The 23,107-nt window shown below is 36.2% G+C and overlaps 1 protein-coding gene across 1 annotated transcript in view; it reads right to left on the bottom strand.

Moving 5' to 3' along the window:
* Positions 1 to 2,777: 2,777 nt before the first annotated feature.
* Positions 2,778 to 23,107, bottom strand: part of SMC3 (structural maintenance of chromosomes 3) — a 39,385-nt gene continuing 19,055 nt past the window's right edge. Inside the window, exons 13-29 of the mRNA XM_038578770.1 lie at positions 22,367 to 22,580; positions 19,905 to 20,008; positions 19,142 to 19,241; positions 18,603 to 18,763; positions 18,085 to 18,226; positions 14,547 to 14,697; positions 12,400 to 12,552; positions 10,068 to 10,219; positions 9,455 to 9,613; positions 8,568 to 8,675; positions 7,307 to 7,415; positions 6,243 to 6,490; positions 5,944 to 6,156; positions 5,246 to 5,437; positions 4,907 to 5,084; positions 3,766 to 3,872; positions 2,778 to 3,185 (exon numbers count right to left, since the gene is read on the bottom strand). Of these exons, the coding sequence (XP_038434698.1) occupies positions 3,114 to 3,185; positions 3,766 to 3,872; positions 4,907 to 5,084; positions 5,246 to 5,437; positions 5,944 to 6,156; positions 6,243 to 6,490; positions 7,307 to 7,415; positions 8,568 to 8,675; positions 9,455 to 9,613; positions 10,068 to 10,219; positions 12,400 to 12,552; positions 14,547 to 14,697; positions 18,085 to 18,226; positions 18,603 to 18,763; positions 19,142 to 19,241; positions 19,905 to 20,008; positions 22,367 to 22,580 (2,563 nt within the window). The 3' untranslated portion in view covers positions 2,778 to 3,113. The remainder of the gene's footprint in view (positions 3,186 to 3,765; positions 3,873 to 4,906; positions 5,085 to 5,245; positions 5,438 to 5,943; positions 6,157 to 6,242; positions 6,491 to 7,306; positions 7,416 to 8,567; positions 8,676 to 9,454; positions 9,614 to 10,067; positions 10,220 to 12,399; positions 12,553 to 14,546; positions 14,698 to 18,084; positions 18,227 to 18,602; positions 18,764 to 19,141; positions 19,242 to 19,904; positions 20,009 to 22,366; positions 22,581 to 23,107) is intronic.

Here is a 23,107-nt window from a genome sequence, read left to right as displayed (position 1 = left end):
ATCTTGGGATTGAGCCCCACATCCAGTCCCCTGCTCAGTGGGGAGTCTGCTTCTATCTCTGCTTCCACCCCCATTGCCCCCGCCTGTGCACAATCTCTGAATAATTTTTTATTAAAATTAATAAAATAGTCTCTATTTATGGAGACTATGATTTGTCAATGTAGAAAACCCTAAAGAATCTACAAAACCTACTAGAATAAAGATTTCCAAGGTCATAGGAGTATCCCAATGTGGCCTGCACTTAGTAACTTGCTTCCAAAGAACGGAGTTAAAAAAAAGTTAATTTTACAGGGAAGAAACTGGCAAATGATCTTAGGCAGGTGATTAAGGTAAGACATGTTAATAACCGGTTCCACTGATATGTGATGGGAACATTTCATTGCTGTGGTATTATTTAACACCAGTCTATGAAAAAATCAGGGAAACCCAAAATGAGAGATAATCTACAAAACACATGAAAGTACTCCTCAAAACTGCAAGATAGGAAAAAACAGACTGAGAAACTATCACAGACCAGAGGAGCTATGACAACCAAATATAATGTACTAGAAATCCCCTTGTGGGATCTGAGAAAAAAGTTTTCCACTATATTAGTGGAAAAACTGTGAATCTGAATATAATCTAAATAAAATAAAAAATATTTTATTTTTTTTAAAGATTTTATTTATTTATTAATGATAGAGAGAGAGAGGCAGAGATACAGGCAGAAGGAGAAGCAGGCTCCACGCAGGGAGCCCGACATGGGACTCGATCCTGGGTCTCCAGGATCACACCCTGGGCCAAAGGCAGGCACCAAACCGCTGAGCCACCCAGGGATCCCCCTAATCTGGAGTTTAGCTGATAAACTAAATGTACCCATGTTGAGAGACAAATGTACCATGGCAATTGTTATGGGCTGGATGGTCTCCTCCCACCCTCCCCCAAATTCATGTGTTCAAGTCTCAACTCCCAGTACTGCTCTATGACAGTACTTGGAGAACAGGCCTTTAAAGAGGTGATTAATTGAATCTGATTTGTGTCCTTATTTGAAGAACTAGGACTGTATAAGTTTTTTTTTTTTTTTAAGATTTTATTTATTTATTCATGAGAAACAGAGAGAGGCAGAGACAAAGGCAGAGGGAGAAGCAGGCTCCATGCAGGGAGCCCGATGTGGGACTCGATCTCGGGTCTCTAGGATCACGCTCTGGGCTGAAGGCGGTGCTAAACCCCCTGAGCCACCCAGGCTGCCCAGTTTATTATTATTATTTTTTAAATGTTACCTTTGAAAAGACACCATTTGGAAAGCAAAAAGATAATTCACAGGCTGGGAGAAAGTATTAGTAAGTTATACCTACAAGGACTTGTATCCAGAATATTAAGAACTCTTAATAGAACTCTTTAGGGCAGTCCCGGTAGCTCAGCAGTTTAGCGTCGCTTTCACCTGGGGTGTGATCTTGGAGACCTGGGATCGAGTCCCACGTTGGGCTCCCTGCATGGAGCCTGCTTCTCTCTCTGCCTCTCATGAATAAATAAAATAAAATCTTTAAAAATAAATAAATAGAACTCTTTATGTTCTATAGTAAGTAATTCTAAAATGTGCAAAAAATATGAATAAGCATCTCACCAAAGAAGATATACAGATGACCAATAAGTACATGAAAAGATGCTTAACATTAGTTAACAGGAAAATACAAACTAAGATCCTGAGATACCAATCCACATTCACAATGGCTGGCTATCATAACAAGTGTTGGTGACAACATGGAAAATCCATAACCCTCATACATTACTGGTGGAGATGTAAAATGGTACAACTGCTATGGAAAAGTTTTAGCAGTTCCTGAGGTGCCTGCCTGACTCAGTTGCAAGAGTCTGAGAAACTCTTGTTCTTGTAGTCATGAGTTTGAGAGCCCCATGTTGGGTGTAGAAATTAAGTGAACTTTTTTAAAAAATTAAAAGTCTGGCAGTTCCTGAAAATGTGAAAAAGTTACTGAATGACTAATTCCAATCCAAGAAAAATGAAAACACATATCCACACAAAAACTTGTTCATGAATGTTCATAGCAGTGTTATTATTTATAATAGCCAAAATGAGAACAAGCCAAGTGTCTAATTAATGGATGGATAAACAATGGTATATATTCCTACAATGGGATATCACTCAGAAATAATGAATTTTGGGTATGTGCTGCAATATGGATGAACCTTAAAAACATGCTGAGACAAGTCAGTCACAAAAGGCCCCGACCTCATCTGAGGGAGGGAAAAAAGTTTCAATAAAATTTTCCAAACTTTTACTTAATCAGAAAAAGAAGGAAATTTTATGATTCCGTTTTTTGGCTTAGTGTTCTTAGCTACTCTTACCTATCTTCCCAAATTCTAATAAATATACTGCCCTCTTTTTTTTTATACTGCCCTCTTAAATTAAAAATTATTCTGAAAAAACAACAGTGAGTTAAAGCAAGGGTTCTAATCCTCACCAAGGGTCATAATCCCCTGACAGAACTTTAGAACTAGTAGGAACCAGGACCTATTCTATAAAGACTGACTCACTCAGTCTAGGGAAAGAGGCCAGCAGTGTTACTCCAGTAGTTTAAAGCTACCCCCGTGGGGATTTAAGTATACAGCCAGGACTGGGAACTGATGATGTATTTCAACAGAATATAAACATTAAAAAAAAAAATTCTTCTTTTAGGTGAAGGCAGATCTTTTCTTAGGCAAAACAAAAAGCAGACAGATCTTTAAGAAAAAATTGTTTCTAACCATACAACTATAAATAAAAAGCCACATAAAATAAGTTAGTCATAAAACAATTATTTAATTGAAGCTATAAAAAACGAGGCAATTGATAAAATAATTAGGAAAGAATATTTAGCACATTTCAAAAAATTTAAAACAGGAGCTGGACACTTTACAAAAAGTTGTGTGAAATAAAACTCTTAAACTATAAGTAGAAATGTAACATTACAGAGTATCTTATAAAATACAATGACAGAAATATAAAAGGACTATGTATGCTCTAAGTCTGAAAACTTTTAGTAGTGACTGGATATTTAGGTTTAAATGTACAATTCCTGGGTATGAGAATCATATTACTATACACATCTTCCAAATCAGTGGACAATTTTTTCCAATTAACCATGAGTGGTATCATCTTCTACAAAGTCTTTAGCCATCTCTGCTGTGATCACGTCAATATGACTAACCTGAAGAAAAAATGTAAAAACAGTGTTAAATCTAAAAAAAAAAATCAAGTGTTCTCACTGTATAGAATAATATTTAAAACATATGGCCTTTCACCTGTAAGTTTTGCCTATCAAGTCAAAGGAGTCTAAAACACTAAGACCTTTCTAATGGTGTTTGCTGAAAGCCTCAGTTTAAAAAATATTCTTCATTTTAGAACTCTGAAGATCCGGGTAAGTACTGACGTCTAAATTTCAAATGTTTTTTCAATTATTATGATGTTGCTATTTCAAAGAATCTTAAGGCTGAAAACATCAGGAAGAGCTGTGTGGCCCAGCCAAATATAAATGACTGTATGTAGCTGTTAAGGACTGTGCACTGAACAGGCAAGCAAGAAGATAATGTCTCTTAATACCAATGAAAATAAAATCAATGCAATGAATGCCACAAAAAAATTACTAAACTTCACAGGCATTTGAAAGAAAGTTTTTTCTCTACAAACTCATCAACATAAGCAACAAATTTCTAGGTTTTCCTTAATGGTTTAAGTAACATAAAACAAGAATTTGACAAATACAAACTCAAATGTGAAAAAAAATTTACCTTGTTTCTAAACTTTACACCATAGAATTTGTCAGCTGACTCAAGCAGTTCAGGCCTAAAAGTAGTTGTAATAAATTGTGCATGTACAGCAAGTTCCATAATCATATCTATAAAAAGAAATAGTAATTTAATAAAACCTTTTTTAAGTAGATGTGAACATTTAAAAAGCATCTATCTTTACTCTTACCTAAAATTCAAAACAGCCTGTAATTTTATTTTTCATGCATACATCTCTAAAAATTACCTACTCTCTTACACATTAGGGATAGATTTTTTACCTAGTGTTTTAAAGTTACATAATATGAAGCAGTAGCTACTTATAACACAGGATTAAAATTCTCAAAGTTTTCCCATACATAAAAAACTAGAATCACCTTCCCTTGCTACCCATGTCCCCAAAGATCTTTTGAATTTACTGAAGATCAAATATAGGTTCTTTAAATACAGAATCAACATTTTAGGGTCCAAGGCTATCCAAACAAGGTGAGAAAAACAAGGTTTAAAATGACAGACCTGTGTAAAAGTTTAACTGAAGTAGGATTTTTTTTTTTAAAGATTTTATTTATTTATTCGTGATGGGGGGGGGGGGGGGTGTGTGCAGAGAGACAGGCAGAGGGAGAAGCAGGCTCCATCGCTGGAGCCCAACACGGGACTCCAGGATCACACCCTGGGTCAAAGGCAGGTGCTAAACTGCTGTGCCACCCAGGGATCCCCGAAGTAGGATTTTCTTTTTTCTTTTTAAGATTTTATTTATTTATTCATGAAAGACACAGAAAGAAAGAGGCTGAGACACAGGCAGAGGGAGAAGCAGGCTCCATGCAGGGAGCCCGACGCGGGACTCGATCCCGGGACTCCAGGATCATGCCCTGGGCCGAAAGCAGACGCTAAACCGCTGAGCCACCCTGGGATTCCCCGAAGTAGGATTTTCAATTGACAAACACATCAATTATACTCACAGAACTAAGATTTGTAGTCCAACAATAAATTTTGAAAAACGTACTAGAAGAAATTTTACTTACAGAATATATACCCTCTCTAGCCCCCCTCCCCCCAATATCTTAGGCAATAAGAAATCTCTAGTAAAGAGGCAAGCTATCATTTTTTAAGCAAGTTCTCATTGTTAAGTACAAACCCAAACTACCTGACACAGCTTTTCTGTGCTGGGCATCCAGAGCCTGGTCAATCTCATCAAATAAGTAAAAAGGAGCTGGATCACATTTCTGAATAGCAAAAATCAGAGCAAGAGCTACCAAGGACTTCTGTCCACCAGAAAGCTGTTGCATTTCTCTCATTTCACCTTGTTTCCCTGTAAATGACACCTAAGAAAACATTTAAATGACTTAATACCCAAAAGGGGTAGAATCAACATCATCTCTTAAAATTAAATTACATGCAATGCAATAATTTAATTTGTAAAATATTCCACAAATCTCATTATACGGTAATACTGGAAAAAATTGGATATTAAAATGTATTTTACCCTAATTCCAACTCCAGTGAACTGGTCAACTGATGGGACACTGCTTTGTGACCCAGAACCTCTTTCACTTTCACCACTTCCTTCTCCTTCATCCTGAGACTGACTGCCCTCCACATCTCCTTTCTTCATCACCAAAGTAGCTTTGCCACCAGGTACCAACTTCTGGAATACTTCACTGAAGTTCTTGGATACCTTAAAATGAATGAATGAACAAATGAGTAAGTTAGGTGTCACTTCAAATAGAAATTTTAATTAGGTGGCACTGCACATATTTTTTAAAGCAAAGAAATATTTAAAACAACCACAGATTTTTTTTTTTAAGATTTTATTTATCCATTTGAGAGAAAGAGAGAGACACAGGGCAAGGGCAGAGGGAGAGGGAAAAGCAGACTCCCCACTTAGCAGGAAACCTGACACAGAGCTCAATCCCAGGACCATTACCTGAGCTGCAGACGCTTAAGCAACTGAGCCGCCCAGGCACCCCAGTAATCACAGATAAATACTTTAACAAGAGTAACAGATTGAATCCTTTTAAGAGCTGTGTAGCATATTCTAATTACTATATGCTGGATTTTTTTACTTGTATTAGATCGAACTATCAGTAGGGAAAAAGCTTTATAAATGCTTACCAACTGAGTAATAAACTGAATTATAGCCTAAGCTTTTGTCCAGTGTATTAACTACAAATAGATACATACCTGTTTGAAAGTTAACTGAATAGCTTCGTATTTTCGAAGTTCAAGTACATTCATCAGTTCCATGATTGATTTGTACCCCCTATCCAACTCTTCTTGTCTTTTTATTAACTTTTCTTTCTGCTCAGAGAAATTTACAAACTGATCTAAAGCTTTTTTGTTAACGTGGCTGTACTTCTTCAATTCTGTGTTGCACTGTTCAAGTTTTCGAAACAACTACAAAGAGAAAAAAGATATATAAATAAATTCACATGCAGAGAAAATCTGCAACATCATTTCAAATTTAAAACTACAGGATCTACCTGTTTGAGGCTCAGTGTCTGGTACTTTTCAAATGCTTCCTGGGGAAGTGATCCAAGTTCTCGAATTTTTTTCATACACTCTTCTTTTTTCTTTAGTAGCATGCCTTGTCGATTTGTCATCTTTTCTAGTTCTTTAGTATCATGATTTATAGCATCCATATGTTCTTTTTCCATATTTTTCCAGCGTTCCATACTTTTCTGAAGCTCCTTAATTCCAGCTTCTGTTTTATCAATGGAATTGTCCAAATCTAAAATGGGTGGGGGGGGATCAAATTAAACCATTAATACCCATTTTAAAGCTAGAGTGCTATCTGACCAGATTTTAATGGTCAAATCTATAAAAATAAATAGGTTTTTGGTTTTGATAATGTTTGTTTAAACTTTACTGTGTAAACCCATGAAACACTTAATTCAGGACAAAATTAGGAGTGTACATTAGTCACTCAGGTATATATTTCTCATGAGTGAATGTTTATAAAAGATTAAAAGAATAATTTTCTTCTCACAGCAACTAGGTGATAAGAAACTTAAATTCAGCAAAACAAAAACAAAAACAAAAAGAAACTTAATTCAGTGATTTCACACTTTTGGCAACAAAATTAGTAATTAAATTTGTCACAAATATTTCTTTTTTTTTTTTTTTTTTTAAGATTTTATTTATTTATTCATGAGGGACACGAGAGAGAGAGAGAGAGAGAGAGAGAGAGAGAGAGAGAGGCAGAGACACAGGCAGAGGGAGAGGCAGGCTCCATGCAAGAAGCCTGATATGGGACTCGATCCCCAGTCTCCAGGATCACAACCTGGCTGCAGGCGGCGCTAAACCGCTGCGCCACTGGGGCTGCCCTGTCACAAATATTTCAACAAAACAAAGGTTACTATTTATAATCAACACACTAAACTCCATTCACTATAAATTATTTATGTAATAGAAACCACACAAAATCATTAGTGCATACTTTTGCTTATTTGGGAGTTTCATTTTGTAGTAAACAATTTTTTCAAACAAATAAGCTAACTTTTAAGAAAATACCAATTTTTTCTTTTTTTACTAAATCAAAATTCACCTTCTGATCGTGCCATAGTATCTTTTACTCTTTTATTGATTGCTTCAAGTTCTGAGGTTGTAGCAGTGAGAACAGTACCCCCTTCTGTCTCTCGCAGTTCATTAAGTTCCTGCAAGATAAAGATCATTAAATCACAAAATCTGAGTTTTGCTACCTTCAAAACATTAAGACTTCAATGGTTTCCAATAGCTATTACCTTTCTATGCATTAATATATAAAAATTTGTCTAATCATTGAATTGTTGATATACATTTGTGTTTTTAGTTTCTACTATAAATAATGCTATGAACATTGTTTTTTAATCAAAGCTTAATTTATACCCAATAAAATAAGCCAATTTTAAGTGCAGAGCTCAGTGAGTTATGACAATGTACATACCCATGTAACTACCACAATGAAGATACAGATTTTTTCATTAAACCAAGAAGTTCCCTTGTGACTCTCTGTAATCAGTTCCCTCTACTCATGCCCCCAGAAAACTATCATTCTGCTTCCTATTGCTATAGATTAGTTTCCCCAACAGCTGTTATTTTGATAAGCATTCAAAAGAGTAGAAAGTACACTTTGTATAATTACAAATATTTAAAGTATCCATTAGAGGGGGGAAAAAGTAATGATACAGTAACTAGAAAATTTCTAGTAGTAGAAATTGTAGTAGTGTGGACTACTACTGAGAAAACATTAATAACCAACTTAATAACTTACGGAGTACCTAGAATACACCAGGATAATTATACGAAACAGGTATTACTGTTATGCTCCCTTTTCATAAGAGGAAACTGAGGCTTGGGAATATTGAATTATTTGCACAGGGGATCCCTGGGTGGCGCAGCGGTTTGGCGCCTGCCTTTGGCCCAGGGCGCGATCTTGGGAGACCCGGGATTAAGTCCCACGTCGGGCTCCTGGTGCATGGAGCCTGATTCTCCCTCTGCCTATGTCTCTGCCTCTCTCTCTCTCTCTGTGGGACTATCATAATTAATTAAAAAAAAAAATTAAAAAAAAAAAGTACCTCTGTTATAAATAAATAAATAAATAAATAAATAAATAAATAAATAAATAAATAAAATAAAATAAAATAAAATAAAATAAAATAAAATAAATCGCACAGGATCATACACTAGATGACAGTGCTAGAACTCCAACCCACGGTAGTAAGGTGCTTTCTGTCCCCAAAGCCCAGGCTCTCAATCAAAGCCACTCATGTGTAAGTTCTTTCAAAAGGTTATAAGGTCATCAACAAATCCACAAAAAAAGAACATACCTGTTCTACTTGGTCCAAGCGTTTCCTCAAATTTTCATTTAGGTATGTCTCCACTCGAGTAATAATACCTTCTAATTTAATTCTTTCATTCAGCAACTGTCTGTTTTCCTAGAAAAAAAGAAAATTATTTGTCTACATAGGCATGCACATTCTACACACAGGAATGCTGTTAATCTATCCATCTTCTCTACTACTTGTGTTCAAATGAGCTGCAATGGGAACTTTATATCCTTCCAAAAAGCCCTATATTTTCTTCATTTTCCGTCTTAACTATTCAGAATGCTAAGTTTGTGCACTTGATTCTTTTTATAAGACACAATGCCAAATATATTTTTTAATCCACTTTTCATTTCTTGGACTTAGTGTTTGCATCTCTATATTCAAAAATCAAAAGTTATATGAAGGGGTGCCTGGGTGGCTCAGTCTGTTAAGCATCCTACTCTTGATTTCGGCTTGTGTCATGATCTCAGGGTCCTGGGATCAAGCCCAAGGTTGAGCTCTGTGCTCAACACGGAGTCTGTCTGTCCCTCTCCCTCTGCTCCTCCCCACGCTCGTGCTCTAATAAGCAAATAAAGAAAATCTTTAACAAAAATGTTTTATCAAAATATTAATTATGTAAAGGTAGATCAATAGATCCAGCAAAGCTAACAAGCTCAATCTTACGAATGATAAATGTGCATTAAATAAGATGAAAAAATGAAGACTTCTTGTATAATCCTCACATACCCAGAATGGTTGAGAAAAATTTATTTACTCTTAACGGGTATTAGAATTCTGAGTCTCATTCTTCTATTTTCTCACAGTTCCCTTCTTTTGCATTCCCTTAGTAGCAAGAAAACTTTTCACAAAAGCTAATTACCAATAAAAATTTTGTCAATTGTACTTGCCTGCTGAAGTTGACGAATTTCATCATTTAGTGCATCTACTCTCTTCTGATCTTCCAGACTAAGTTGTGAAAGCAAATCAGTTCCCAGTTCTGCTTTCAATGATTCTCTGGTGGACTCCATAGCATGCAAACTTGCCTCCAAACTTTGTAAGCTACGTTGCTATGTGACAGATCATCCATTTATTAATAAAAGGTATTAGTCACTGTATTATTTGTAATATTAAAAAATTGAGAACGATCTATATTTGATATTAAAGTGAACTAAATCATATCAACTCAAGTAACTATTAGGTATCTGTTTAATTTGATAATTAGAACTAAATAAAAAAATAGAGAGAGAACTAAGTAGCAGTAAGAAAAATATTTACAATACAATACTATCAGGGTATGTGGGGCCTGTCATATTCCACGACCAAATCATATAAAAATCCTCTTGCATAATAAAAGAACACAAAGAAAAGACTGCTAGCATGTGTTAGGGTGGTACTGTTAGACAATTAAAATAAGAGTCTACAAAAAAAGGAACATATGAACTCTAAAGGGTAACATATAAAATATGGTCCATCCCAATTCTAAATAATTAAATCCATAACAAAAGGGACATACTTACGAACCTTTGGCATAAAAGTTTTTTCTGACTGCTGTCTCTTCTCCTTTAGCATCTTCATTTCTGATAATATGCTATCTCGAGAAGCTTTAAATTTCCTTTGCTGGGTCTCTATCTGCTGCATTTGGTTCATCAACTGATCAATTTCGTTATTAATCCATATACAAGGCTAAGGAAAACGGTCTCTAGTTTTAAAAAGTGTGTATCTCCTTCCTTTTCTTTACCTCCAAATAAAAGTTATTTCATTAAATTTATGGACCATAATAATGCTAAATTAAATACTACTCCACATGTGTTCAATCATAAGCTAAGACATTTTACTCCTACCATTTCTTTCTCAAAATAACATATATTTTACTTAAAGCTATATAAAAACAAAATTCTTGGGAAACCCTAAGAGGATCTAAATGAAGTATGTGTGTGTGTGTATTTATAAAGATTTTATTTATTCATGAGAGACACAAAGAGAGAGAGACAGAGAGACAGAGAGAAAGAGGCAGAGGGAGAAGCAGGCTCCATGAAGGGAGCCCAATGTGGGACTCGATCCCAGGTCTCCAGGATCATGCCCTGGGCTGAAGGCAGCGCTCAACTGCTAAGCCAAACCGCTAAGCCACCTAGGCTGCCCTGAAGTATATATTTTATGTATCTTTTCACTCAAGCAATATTTACTATGTAATCTATTATGCTTAAAGTACCATATAAGGTAAATACGTAGGAAGAGGAGGCCTTGCCCAACAGAGAAAAATACCACCTAGCTGGATTATCAAATACAAGAAGGTAGTTGATGTATGCCATCACCATTCTCCTCTCTTTTGGTGTCTCCCCACATTTTCTTTGCACCAACATCTTGCCAAATTTGGGCAGTTCTAAATATGCTCTATGGATCCCTCCAAATTCAAAACTAACATGCTTATTTATCTTTTGCTCTGTGCTGTTGTTTGCACTGATGGCACAGAAGCTAATTTTTTTTTTCATATTTTTTTAATTTTTATTTATGATAGTCACAGAGAGAGAAAGAGAGGCAGAGACACAGGCAGAGAGAAGCAGGCTCCATGCACCGGGAGCCCGACGTGGGAATCGATCCTGGGTCTCCAGGATCGCGCCCTAGGCCAAAGGCAGGCGCCAAACCGCTGCGCCACCCAGGGATCCCAGAAGCTAATTTTTAATTGTCAGTTTCAATTAAGAATATCTCAATGATGCGGTAAAAATGATTGTTCTTGATGCCTGAGTACCTATATATGTATTTTTAAGTAATCTATGCACCCAATGTGGAGCTTAAACTCATGACCCAGAGATCAAGAATTGGATGCTCTACTGACTGATCAAGCCAGGTGCCCTTAAAGTACTTGTATTTTTTAAATTGTATGACATATTGTGAAGTACACTTAAAGCACTTTTGCCTTATACCAAAGTACTGTAGTTATTTTAAGAAAATGCATAGTACGTTTCTGCTGTGAGCTAAACTAGCCACTCTTCATGGAACACCAGTTTTATTCTTAAGAATTGAGAGTACTATTAAGACTTGATTTTGACAGCAATTTCCTCCATTAATACTACATCTGTACCAAATGACCTTAAAATAAAAATCTAATGTACATTTTTCATTAGGAATGTGCAGAAAAGACAGGTGGTTTTAAGAGTATCTCAGGTGCCAGAGACAGCTCAAGGAAAGGATGTGTGCCCCCGTGATGGTGGAGCTGGAGGGGGAGACAGATCCCTTGCTCATCGCCATGAAAGAGCTCAAGGCTTGAAAGATCCCCATTATCATTCGCCGCTACCTGCTAGACAGGAGCTATGAAGACTGGGGAGTAGATGAGCTCATCATCACCAACTGAGATGGAATCATCTTCCTGACTCTGCCTCATCCTAATTTCTATGTTCAACTCTTTATACATGTAAAATAATAAACTGTTCAACCTTTCAAAAAAAAAAAAAAAAACCCTATGTTTAATTTCTATGCAGTATGTGGCATCACAGAGGCCCTCCTCAACCCTTCTTTAAAACACTAACCTCTTTTTCTTTCTACAATTCTGACCAATCCTCCTCAGTTCCCTCTCTAATATTAAATTTTAGTGCACCTCTGGTTCTTTGCTCTCTGAAACAGACTGACTCACTGCTATTAGCTATTTAACAGCTAAGGAAAGAATCAATACTACAAGAATTTTTTTTCCCTGTCTTCAGAAGTTAAGCTTTGACATATATAAGCTCCCATGCTTAAATTAAAGTCAAAGGTTGATTTTCCCCCCAATGTATATATAAGAAAACATACCTTACATGCAAAAGATTACATATTTCTACCCAAACACAGTTCTCCACAGTCGCACAAGACAAAAGGATATTTTCAATATTTCTGCGCAGGTTTTCATTGAGCTTTGCTTCAAGCTCACCTAGTTCTTCTTCTGCTTTTCTAACATCTTTTTGCAATTCAAGTCTAGACTTCCTTGTGTCATAATAACCTCCGGTTAGAGCACCGCGATGACTAACTTGGTCACCTATAAACAAAGCACAAGGAAGATAGAAATTCTGGGTAACAATTTCTTTATTCAATGATAAATGGACTTACAATCAAACAACTAATCTGAAGGCTTTACCTATCTAGCGAGAATTTAAAAGATTTAAGCTACTCTGAAAAACTTTTGCTTTCCAACTGTTAAAATTTGCATTTAGGAAATATCCCTTCTAGGTGAGCCTGAACATCTGCCAGAGAAAAAGAAAGTGCTAAAGACCAATGGAGAAAGGTCAAGAAAACACAGGACTTGGGAGTTTGGAATTCCACTAGCCATATTTGGGAAAATGTGAACATCAAAGATAATAATAATGGCAATGCTGTAACACAATCAATTAAAAAAAAGTGAAAAAAAAGTGATTAACTCACAATGATACTTAAAAAAAAAAAAAAATGGAGGGGGCTCTTTTTACAGAGGAGTGACAGCTAATAAATACAGAATCTATGGGGCACCTGGGTGGCTCAATTGATTAAGCATCTGACTCTTGATTTCAGCTCAGGGTTGATAAGATTGAGTCCCGTATCAGGCTCTGCACTGAGCATGAAGTCAGCTTCAGATTCTCTCCCCCCACCCCAGTGAATGCACCTGCCCTTTCTCTTTCTCTCTTAAAAAAAGAGAGAGAGAGAGAGAGAGAGAGAAGCCTTGATAGAATTTAAGAAATATCATCTGGAAACCCCCAGTGTATTAACTGAGTCAAACCATTAGTAAAAAAGTTGTCGGGGAATCTGATAGTTATGTTTTCTTAACGGATAGTTCCATATCACTTATTAATTACAAAGAGAAAGGGCACTTTTACACTGTGCCATCATTAGCATCACCGACAGTGTGACACATTGTGTGATGCAGTCAAGTACACAGCACTCATGTCAAGAATGTTTAAACTAATCTAATGTAATGGTGAGGAAGTAGTTAAGACAAATCCAGAAAATGAGACATTCTATGAAAAAGTAAACTTCCTAAGGGTGGGAAGGAACAGGAGCTGTCTTATATTGAAAGAATCCGGAGAGGACACTGCATGTGCATCCTTGATTGGATCCTGAATAGAAAATATTTTGGGACAATGTAGATACTTTTTAGATGACATTATTCAGTTATGTTAAATTTCATAGGTGTTTACATTGATACCTATGGTTAAGGAGTGTCCTTACTCTTTTATGAGATATACATGCTCAACTTTTAGAAATAATGTATCACAATTTTTATAACTCATTGAAAGGTAGTTCAACAACAAAAAAATTATCTATAGAGATAAACCTAGGCTGGGTATTACCTTCTTTCATCAGCAAATCAAATATAAAGAAAATGAAAAAAATGAGGGCAGATGAACTTGTATTACCAAAGGTTCTTAACCTAGACTCCATGGATAAAATTCAGGAGATCCATGACTTAGGTAGGAAAAAAATTCACATCTTTATTTTTATACTAACTTCAAAATGAAACTTCGCAAAATTCCTTCTGTTATAACAAGTAAGAACCCAGTGGTATTGTCAGTACTTGTAACTGTTACCATGAAAAATAACAGCTATTTTCTATCAGATTATACTTGCTCCAAATCTCAAAATATTGTTTACATGTATCAGTACTTCAAAATTATATTAGACCCACTGCTAAATCTTGTTTCTGAATATCTTAAAGAATTACTGTCATATTTGAAAAATACTGTGATTACAATGTCAATATAATTGGTTTCTTTTGTGATCCAAAGTATTTTATCTTATGCACTTAAAAACATTTTGAGAAAGGGTTCATAGGCTTTACCAAAGAGCCAAAGGAGTCCACAGTGCAAAAAAGGCTAAGAACCCCTACTATATAGACCAGATGATTATACTTAAGAGACATCAACTAAATACAAAGTGTGGATGCCGTATGTACTCAAACAAGCCAACTGCTTAAAAATGACAAATAACTGGACATGAATTTTGAAATACTCTTAAACCCAAAACAGAATTTGTTCAAAGCTAAGAATTACTATTACAAACCTTCCAGGGTAATGCAGTCCATAGTGAAAGCACGGGCTAGCTGGGTTGAAACTTCCATGCTACGACAAATAAGTGTTTTCCCAAACACATGTTTGAAAGCCTTGTCAAATCTGGGATTGTACCTCAATTTACTTATCATAGGAATTGCATCCTAAAAATGAATATTTTGTCAACAAAGAGATGACAACAGTGAATGAAAACATGTTAGAAGAATTATGAATTACATCTTTATGAAAATAAAGACAAATAAACACAAATGCCTTCATATTTCAAAACTACTATCTTTTTATTCTTAAGAAGCCAGAAAAATCACTCTACTGAATTATCTTGGAACTTGTGTTCATGTAATCATCTAGGTTTCCAAGAGCAGAGCAAAGTGACAGAGTTTAGTGGCTCTGGAGTCAGACAGCTCAGGCTCGAATCCAAGTTTGAACACTCATCAGATGTATGCTCGGGGGGATGCCCAGGTGGCTCAGCAGTTGAGCGTCTGTCTGCCTTTCTTTGGCTCAGGGAGTGATCCTGGAGCCCCGGGATTGAGTCCCGCATCAGGCTCTCTGCATGGAGCCTGCTTCTCCTCCCTCTTCCTATGTCTCTGCCTCTCTCTCTCTCTGTGTGCGTCTCTCATGAGTAAATAACTAAAATCTTTTATATATATATAAACACACACACACACACACGCATACTCTGGACAAATTGCTTAACTTCTCCATTTAATAGTTACTTCATCCACAAAACTGTAACAGTACCTTCCTGAGAAAGCTGTTAAGATTAAATAAACCAATAATATGCGAAACACACAGGATAGCATCTGTCACACAGAAGGGCTACACAGGGGTACCTATATGGTTCAGTTGGTTAAGCATCTGACTATTGGTTTTGGCTCCGGTCATGACCTCAAGGTTAGGAGATCAAGCTCTGTGTAAGACCGCATGCTGGGCATGGAGCCTACTTAAGGTTTGTAGATTGGTTCTTCCCACCCCTCCCACCCCTTACTGGCTTTCACATGCATGCTTTTTCTCTTAAAAAAAAAAAAAAAAAAGGCTAAATAAACATTAACTAATAGTATTTCCTCAAATGTTTTCATTTTATTGTATGCATGTCTTAGATATTCAAGAAAATATTTTTCCTAGGGCAGCCCGGTGGCTCAGCAGTTTAGCACCGCCTTCAGCTCAGGGTGTGATCCTGGAGACCCAGGATGAAGTCCTGCGTCAGGCTCCCAACATGTAGCCTGCTTTCCCTCTGCCTGTGTCTCTGCCTCTCTCTCTGTATCTCTCATGAATGAATAAAATCTTAAAAAAAAAAAAAGAAAATATTTTTCCTATAAAATTTTCCCTTTTTACATTCTTCTAAACTGTTAGGAATTTTTCTAATTTTCAAATTAGGAAATACAACCCACATACAAAACAATGCCACAAATATGTTAAGCTTAAATCAATTATAAAGAGAACACCAATGTAACTGCCATGGAGAATATGAAATAACACTGCTTACACTGAGAGTCGTGTGTGTCCCTTTCCTAATCATATAGCAGTTAGCTGTTGGAGGTGACCAATATTATAACTTTTGTGACAACCATTTCCTTGTACTTCTAATCTATCATCTTTTTATTTATTTTTTTTAAAGAGATTTATTTATTTATTCATTCATTCATTCATTCATTCATTCATAGAGACAGAAAGAGAGAGGCGCAGAGACACAGGCAGAGGGAGAAGCAGGCTCCATGCACCGGGAGCCGGACGTGGGATTCGATCCAGGGTCTCCAGGATCACGCCCCGGGCTGCAGGCGGCGCTAAACCGCTGCGCCACCAGGGCTGCCCTCTATCATCTTTTTAATACTTTATTATTTGACACAGAGAGAACCCAAGCAGGGAGAGCAGTAGACAGGAGAGGGAGAAGCAGGCTTCTCACAAGAGCAGGAAGCCCAATGCAGAGCTCAATCCCAGGACCCTGGGATCATGACCTGAGATGAAGGCAGAGGCTTAACTGACTAAGCCACCCAGGTGCTCCCTAATTCTATAATCTAAATTTAGTTTTGTTTATGTGTTTATTTGTAAGATTTTATTTATTTTGAGAAAGAGGTTAAGAGGCCGAGGGAGAGAGAGAATCTCAAACAGACTCTGCTGAGCATGGAGCCTGACGTGGGGCTAAATCTGAGCTGAAATCAACAGTTGGACACTTAACTGACTGAGCCACCCAAGCACACACACCTGTTTGTGTTTTTGGTTTTTTTTTCCGAAGATTTTATTTATTTATGACACACACACACACACACACACACACACACACACACACACACACAGGCAGAGACACAGGCACAGAGAGAAGCAGGCTCCATTCAGGGAGCCCCATGTGGGACTCAATCCCAGGACTCCAGGATCACACCCTGGGCAAAAGGCAGACACTCAACCGCTAAGCCACCCAGCACCCTAACACCTGTTTGTGTTTAAAGGGAGCCATACTACATGCATTCTTAAGTCTTGCTTTTTCACAGTATCACATTTGTAACTAAATTTTTCTTCCCCCAAACTTCAAAGATAATTTATAGTTTTTTTTTTTTTTTAAGATTTCATTTATTTTTTTCGAGAGAGAGAAAGAGAGAGAGAGAGAGAGAGAGAGAGACATAGGCAGAGGGAGAAGCAGGCTCCATGCAGGGTGCCTGATGCGGGACTCGATCCTGGGACTCTGGGATCATGCCCTGAGCCGAAGGCAGATGCTCAACCACTGAGCAACCCAGGTGTCCCAAAAATTTATAGATTTAAAAGAAAAGGCTAGACTTGAAGTAACTTAAGATTCTCACTGTTCCGGGGGCACTTGGGTGGCTCAGTTGGTTAAGCATCTATCTTCCACTCAGGTCATGATCCTAGAGTCCTGTGATCAAGCCTACCTCCAGCTCCCTGCTCAAGCCATGAATTTGTTTCTCCTCTTCCCTCTATCCCTCCTCCCTCTCATATTCTCTTTAGTAAATAAATAAAATCTTAAAAAAAAAAAAGATTCTCAATGTTCCACTTAAGTTATCATTATAGATTTCCAGCTTTAACCATGGAGGATAGTAAAATAGTTACTATCAACATTCTGAAATCAAACACCTCAAAGAAATTAGTTTTCTCAAGAATAGTGTCTGAGGACCATTTTAATCTATTTAAATATATACCAGCAAATAACAAAAACATTATGTTTTCAGGGTCTATCATGCTAGACATTTTAATTTATAAGCCATTTAAAAAGTATATTCAGAAAACTTAAAAATATTCACAAATTCTCAGGGATTTCTACTCCTTAATTTTGAGACCCTGGAATAATCTCCCAAAGTATCCCATACTTTTGGATTTTAACACTTTACACATTTGCAACGATTTCATGTCTTGTCTGTGACCTGTCTTCTTTTCCATCCCTACCCAGTATCGACTATGCTGTAAAGGAAGAAGCAAGTTTATCTCACAGACCAGTGAATCCTAATACACAGTGCCTGTGCACTAGCATGTGCTAACCACGAAAAATTAACTTGTTGAAAGACAGATATTCACACACACTGACTCACATTGGTTTCAGGATAGGCAGTATCCCTGACATCTAACTTGTTAAGAGGAAGAAAAGTGACCTCTCCAGGAAGATTCATTTTATTAAACTCCATCAAAATCTTTGTGCTGACTTCATCTGAATCAACAATATGATAAAATAACCTGCATGTAAACAAAACAAGACACATCTTTATTGCTTGACTTTAAAGTGCTATATGAAAAAAAAAAAAGAAAGAAAAAAAAGTGCTATGAATATTTAGGCAAATAATTCACTTTTTTTTCTATGCAACCCAATTTGTACTGGGATAGGGTAGGAGGGAAACTACTTAGAAAATTCCAATGGAGGGAGGAAAAGGAAGCCCCAAAAGGGATAGTTCTTGCTTCTACAATTAGAAATACTTGATATGACATGTGTATCTTTATGAAATTAAAAAGGCAAGTTGTATAAAAGAAGGTAATGAAAGATATACTGTATTAAAACTCCAAAAAACTGCTCATTCCTTTCCTTTAAAAATTCAAAAAAATAAAAAAACTTCACCTGTTACCAGCAGTAACCTCCACGCACGTGTAGAAAGCAGGCTCACATTCGAAGTTATTCATCACGATGCCGTGATAGCCGTTTTGAACATGCTGGTTTATTCCTTTCCTACGGAAGTGGTCCAGTACTTTGTTTATGCTGTCTATTCCATTTAAAATAGCCTGTTAAATTTTGAGGGGTGAAAAATATTAAAATGGTATTTCCAAATGGCCCTTTCTGCTGGCAAGAAACAAACCCATTACTCTATACATTAAAAAAATATTTCAGAGATTAAACACCTTCCCCAACAACAAACACATCACCCCCTTCAAAAATGCCAACTACATGAAACTCTATTTTTATTGGTTCTCTTCTGACAATAGCATTAAAAATTGACTCCATCTAAAAATCAGAAGTGCTTTCATTAATACGTCATTTCAAATTTACAGGACAGGTGATTTGCTCTTGTCACCTGGAACCAAGGACTTACAGCTTGGAAACAATTTCTTGTGTAATAATTGTCTCAATGTAAACTGAAGTAATGAAAAGAACCTGCCCACCTTTCCTGTTGCTGCTCTAAGAAGTTGCTGTTTCTTTTCAAGATCTTCTCTTTTAGCAGCAAGTGCTTGTTGTTCTGCATTCTCCTCTCTCCACAAGTAACTAATCAATAAAAATTAGACTGTCTTTAATTTAAAAGCATTAAGATGCACCAATAGTATAGAATTTGGGATAAAATACTGAAAAAAATTAAACTTGAACAGTTCATTTATAATTTTAAGGATTTTTTTCAATGATTTATTTGAGAGACCAAGTGAGGGAGCGAGAGCATGCACAAGCAGGGAGAGGGAGAAGTAGACTCCCTGCCGAGCAGGGAACCTGATTCAGGGCTCAATCCCAGGACCTGAACCAAAGGCCGACGCTTAACAGAGCCATGCGGGCACCTCAAGATTTTTAAGTAGTTACTCTCTATATTCAAAGTGGGTCTCAAATTCAAAGCCCCTAAGATTGAGTCACACATGCTCTACCAACTGAGCCAGTCAGGCACCCCTAGTTCATTTATAACTTTTTTTAAGATTTTATTTATTTATTTATTTATGAGAGACAGAGAGAGGCAGAGACATAGGCAGAGGGAGAAGCAGGCTCCATGCAGGGAGCCTGATGTGGGACTCGATCCTAGGACTCCAGGATCATGCCCTGAGCTGACAGGCAGACGCTTACCTACTGAGCCACCCAGGAGTCCCTCATTTATAACTTAAAGACCATTTAACAGCCAGTAATCAGTGCTACTCAAAAAAATTATGGCATATTTTAGTCTATACTAACTTTCTTTCACTTTGTAATTCATCTTTCTTATTTTTTACTTCGTAGTATTTTCTGTCCAGTTCTTCTACTCGAGCTTTGACTTCATTAAGGTCTTGATCCAGTTTCTATGGAGATAAAAATAATTTAAACTTAAAATCCAATTTCATGCAAACTAATCCATAGTGACAGCAAAATTAGTAGTTGCTAGGGGACAGCCAGGGAAGGAGGAATTGGAAATGTTTTAGGGTGATGAATGGTTTGTTATGTTAACTGTAGTGATGATTTCACAGAGGTATTCATATGTCAAAACTTATCAAATGATGCATTTTAAATACAGGCATGTACTGTGTGTCAATTGTACCTTAATGAAATTGTTAAAAAAATCCAATTCTAACTTTTAAAAAATGCCTGTAGGCAAAGAGCACATCAAGAAAAACCAACCATAAAATCAATTACTCTACAAAATATTGCTAAAATAAAATTAATTTGCTCATTAATGATCTAAACCTTACTAGAATTCTAGGAGAAAAAATACATTCACAAATGCTCAAAATACTGTAGTCACACTTTTCACACTACACACATAAAACAGAACATAAGAGATTGAGGATTACACTAAGCAAAAACCTACTCTACATAATGCAATCAGCACCATAAAATCATCTCTATCCAGAATAAAAGACTTCACCAGTGGAAGGTGTAGCTGAAATACTGCAAAATATAATGAAGTTCAAGCCTAAGAAAGAATGAATAAAAACTCTATTGAAAAATCTTGGTTCATCACTTGGCTGTTTCAAAGAGTATTTGTTGAGGTTGTCTCCATGAATTCAAGACAAACACATTTTCTTTATTTCAGGAAAGGACATGCAGCCATCACAGCTGAAACTATATGAATCAATTTCCAAGTAACTAAACTATCTGGATCAACCTGTGTTTTCCATTCCCTCCATAAAACATCCTGACCAAAGCACACTGGACTCTTGAAGCTAGAAGACTATTGTCTATTACTCCTGGTCACTCTTCTACCAGTTATTTACGATTACAGAGCAAATTGTGTTTGCTCACCACTGTTTTTGTTTTTTGTTTATGCTCTGATTGTGTTAAATATTAAACAGACTATGAAGACAAAGCAAAGAGCGGTTTCTCTAAAAACTTGATTTAGTTTTGCACAAAGGTGACTCACTAAAAACTGAATTTAATAGGGAAATCAACTCTAAAAGACTCGAGAGAAATAACATAATACATAAAAACACGTATTAATATGTAATATGTACTTTATTAACAAAATACAGTAATTCAAAATGTCAAATCACAAAGTTAGACTAGGGAACTGATCCAGATTACAAAAGATAACAGAAATATGACAACTAAATATAATATATGACCCTAGATTGAATCTTGGAAGTTTCATTCAGCTCTAAGGAGAACTATACTTACATGCGTGGCTCGTAACAAAAAAGTCCCCTGGAAACTACTCATACTCAAAAGAAACATCTTGGGCTCTACATGAAAAGACTGGTATGAATTCTGGTGGGGGGGTACTGATAATGGGGGAAGCTATGCATTTGTGGGGGTACAAGATATATAGGAAACTTCTGTATCTTCCTCCCAATTTTGCTGTGAACCCAACACTGCTCTTAAAAAATGAAAAGCCCAGTCCATGAGCATACCTTTATCTTTATAAGCAAAATAAGATATGTTATGTTTACATGTATATAAATAATATTTACTATTATACATAAAATTTTAATATACATCTTACCTATGTCAAGATTTTATGCATTTAGTGGCTTTTTGATAAACCAATAACCAACTGGTGCAGATCTCATAAGTTAACAGGGTTCCTCTGTGTAGATACATATAGAACATCCTCACCCTACACTTGTCCTACACACTCCCTTTCTCATCATTTCTATAGGCCTTCAATCACCTATATACAGCCACACATAACACTTACCATTTTCCCTCTTTCTCATTTTAAATAATGTGAGATCTTTCTTATTCTAGATGGGATTTTATCTTCTACTTCCATTTTTTAGAAAATGCTACCAAACATGCATAGTAGCTAATGTTTAATTCATTTAGAAAATCTTATAAAATCACCACTGCCTTAACAAAAAATATATTCTGTATAAGTTATTGACAGAGAACTGTGAAAGATTGTAAAAATGGAAAAAAATTTAAGTTACTCTGAAGTTATATTTTAGATTTATCATGTTAAAATTAAAGGTACTTCAGGAACATTCCACCAATTTATAAAAATATATTTTAAGATATACTCAATGTATACGAACTCTTATAGAGCTGGAAAAAAAACTACCATATAGATATTAAATTGGGCTAATCTTTTCTAAGTACCTGTTTTCTGTAAATTAAGAGTAGCAATGTAACTGTTCAACAAAGTAAAACTTAATGAAATAGGCAACATGTACATGTTTATGTCTTCTGAAAGGTTTTCACAAAGTAGCTATAAAAGCTCTTACATTATACTGCTCCAGGTTTTTCTCTTTATTTGCCTCAGTGTCCTCCAAATCCTTGTGGATAGCCGCAATCTGTCTTTTCTTGTCATTAATAGCCTGATCTAAAGACTTCAGTTCCTTTTTAATCCACTTATCTCTTTCTTCTTTTGATGTAAACTGGCTTCCTCGACCCTGCTTTGCATAAAGATCTGTTCTTTCCTGGGTAGCTTGGGCCAATCTATACAAGACAGAAGAAAAGAATGATTAAAAAAGAGATGAGAAAATAAATTTAAACTGCAATTGATATGTCAAGAGCACACAGAAACAATAGTCATTTTTAAAATTCCATTAAAAAAACAAAAGCAACTGGTATCTAATACAGCTCCTTGGACTAGTACTAAATAATATAAATTTCATTTTATTTTTAAAAAATATTTTATTTATTCACAAGAGACAGAGAGAGAAAGAGAGGCAGAGACACAGGCAGAGGGTGAAGCAGGCTCCATGCAGGGAGCCCAATGCAAGACTCGATCCCGGGACTCTGGGATCATGCCCTGAGCCAAAGGCTCAACCGCTGAGCCACCCAGGCGTCCCTATAAATTTTATTTTGAAAAGTCACATTTAAAGTCATGTAAAATAGCCCATATCCTAAGGATTTCAGGCACATAATGTCTTTATTTCTACTCCAGGTCTGGGTTAGTAAAGCTAGAGACAGTTCTAATATCCTACTACTCTCAGGAATTTTCAAAATGCATTTAACTATAT

Source organism: Canis lupus, chromosome 28 (genome assembly GCF_011100685.1).
Source record: "Canis lupus familiaris isolate Mischka breed German Shepherd chromosome 28, alternate assembly UU_Cfam_GSD_1.0, whole genome shotgun sequence".
In the NCBI taxonomy this organism is placed as follows: Eukaryota; Metazoa; Chordata; class Mammalia; order Carnivora; family Canidae; genus Canis; species Canis lupus.
The sequence above is the reverse complement of the archived record's forward strand: the minus strand, read 5'-3'. Positions and strand labels throughout refer to the sequence as shown.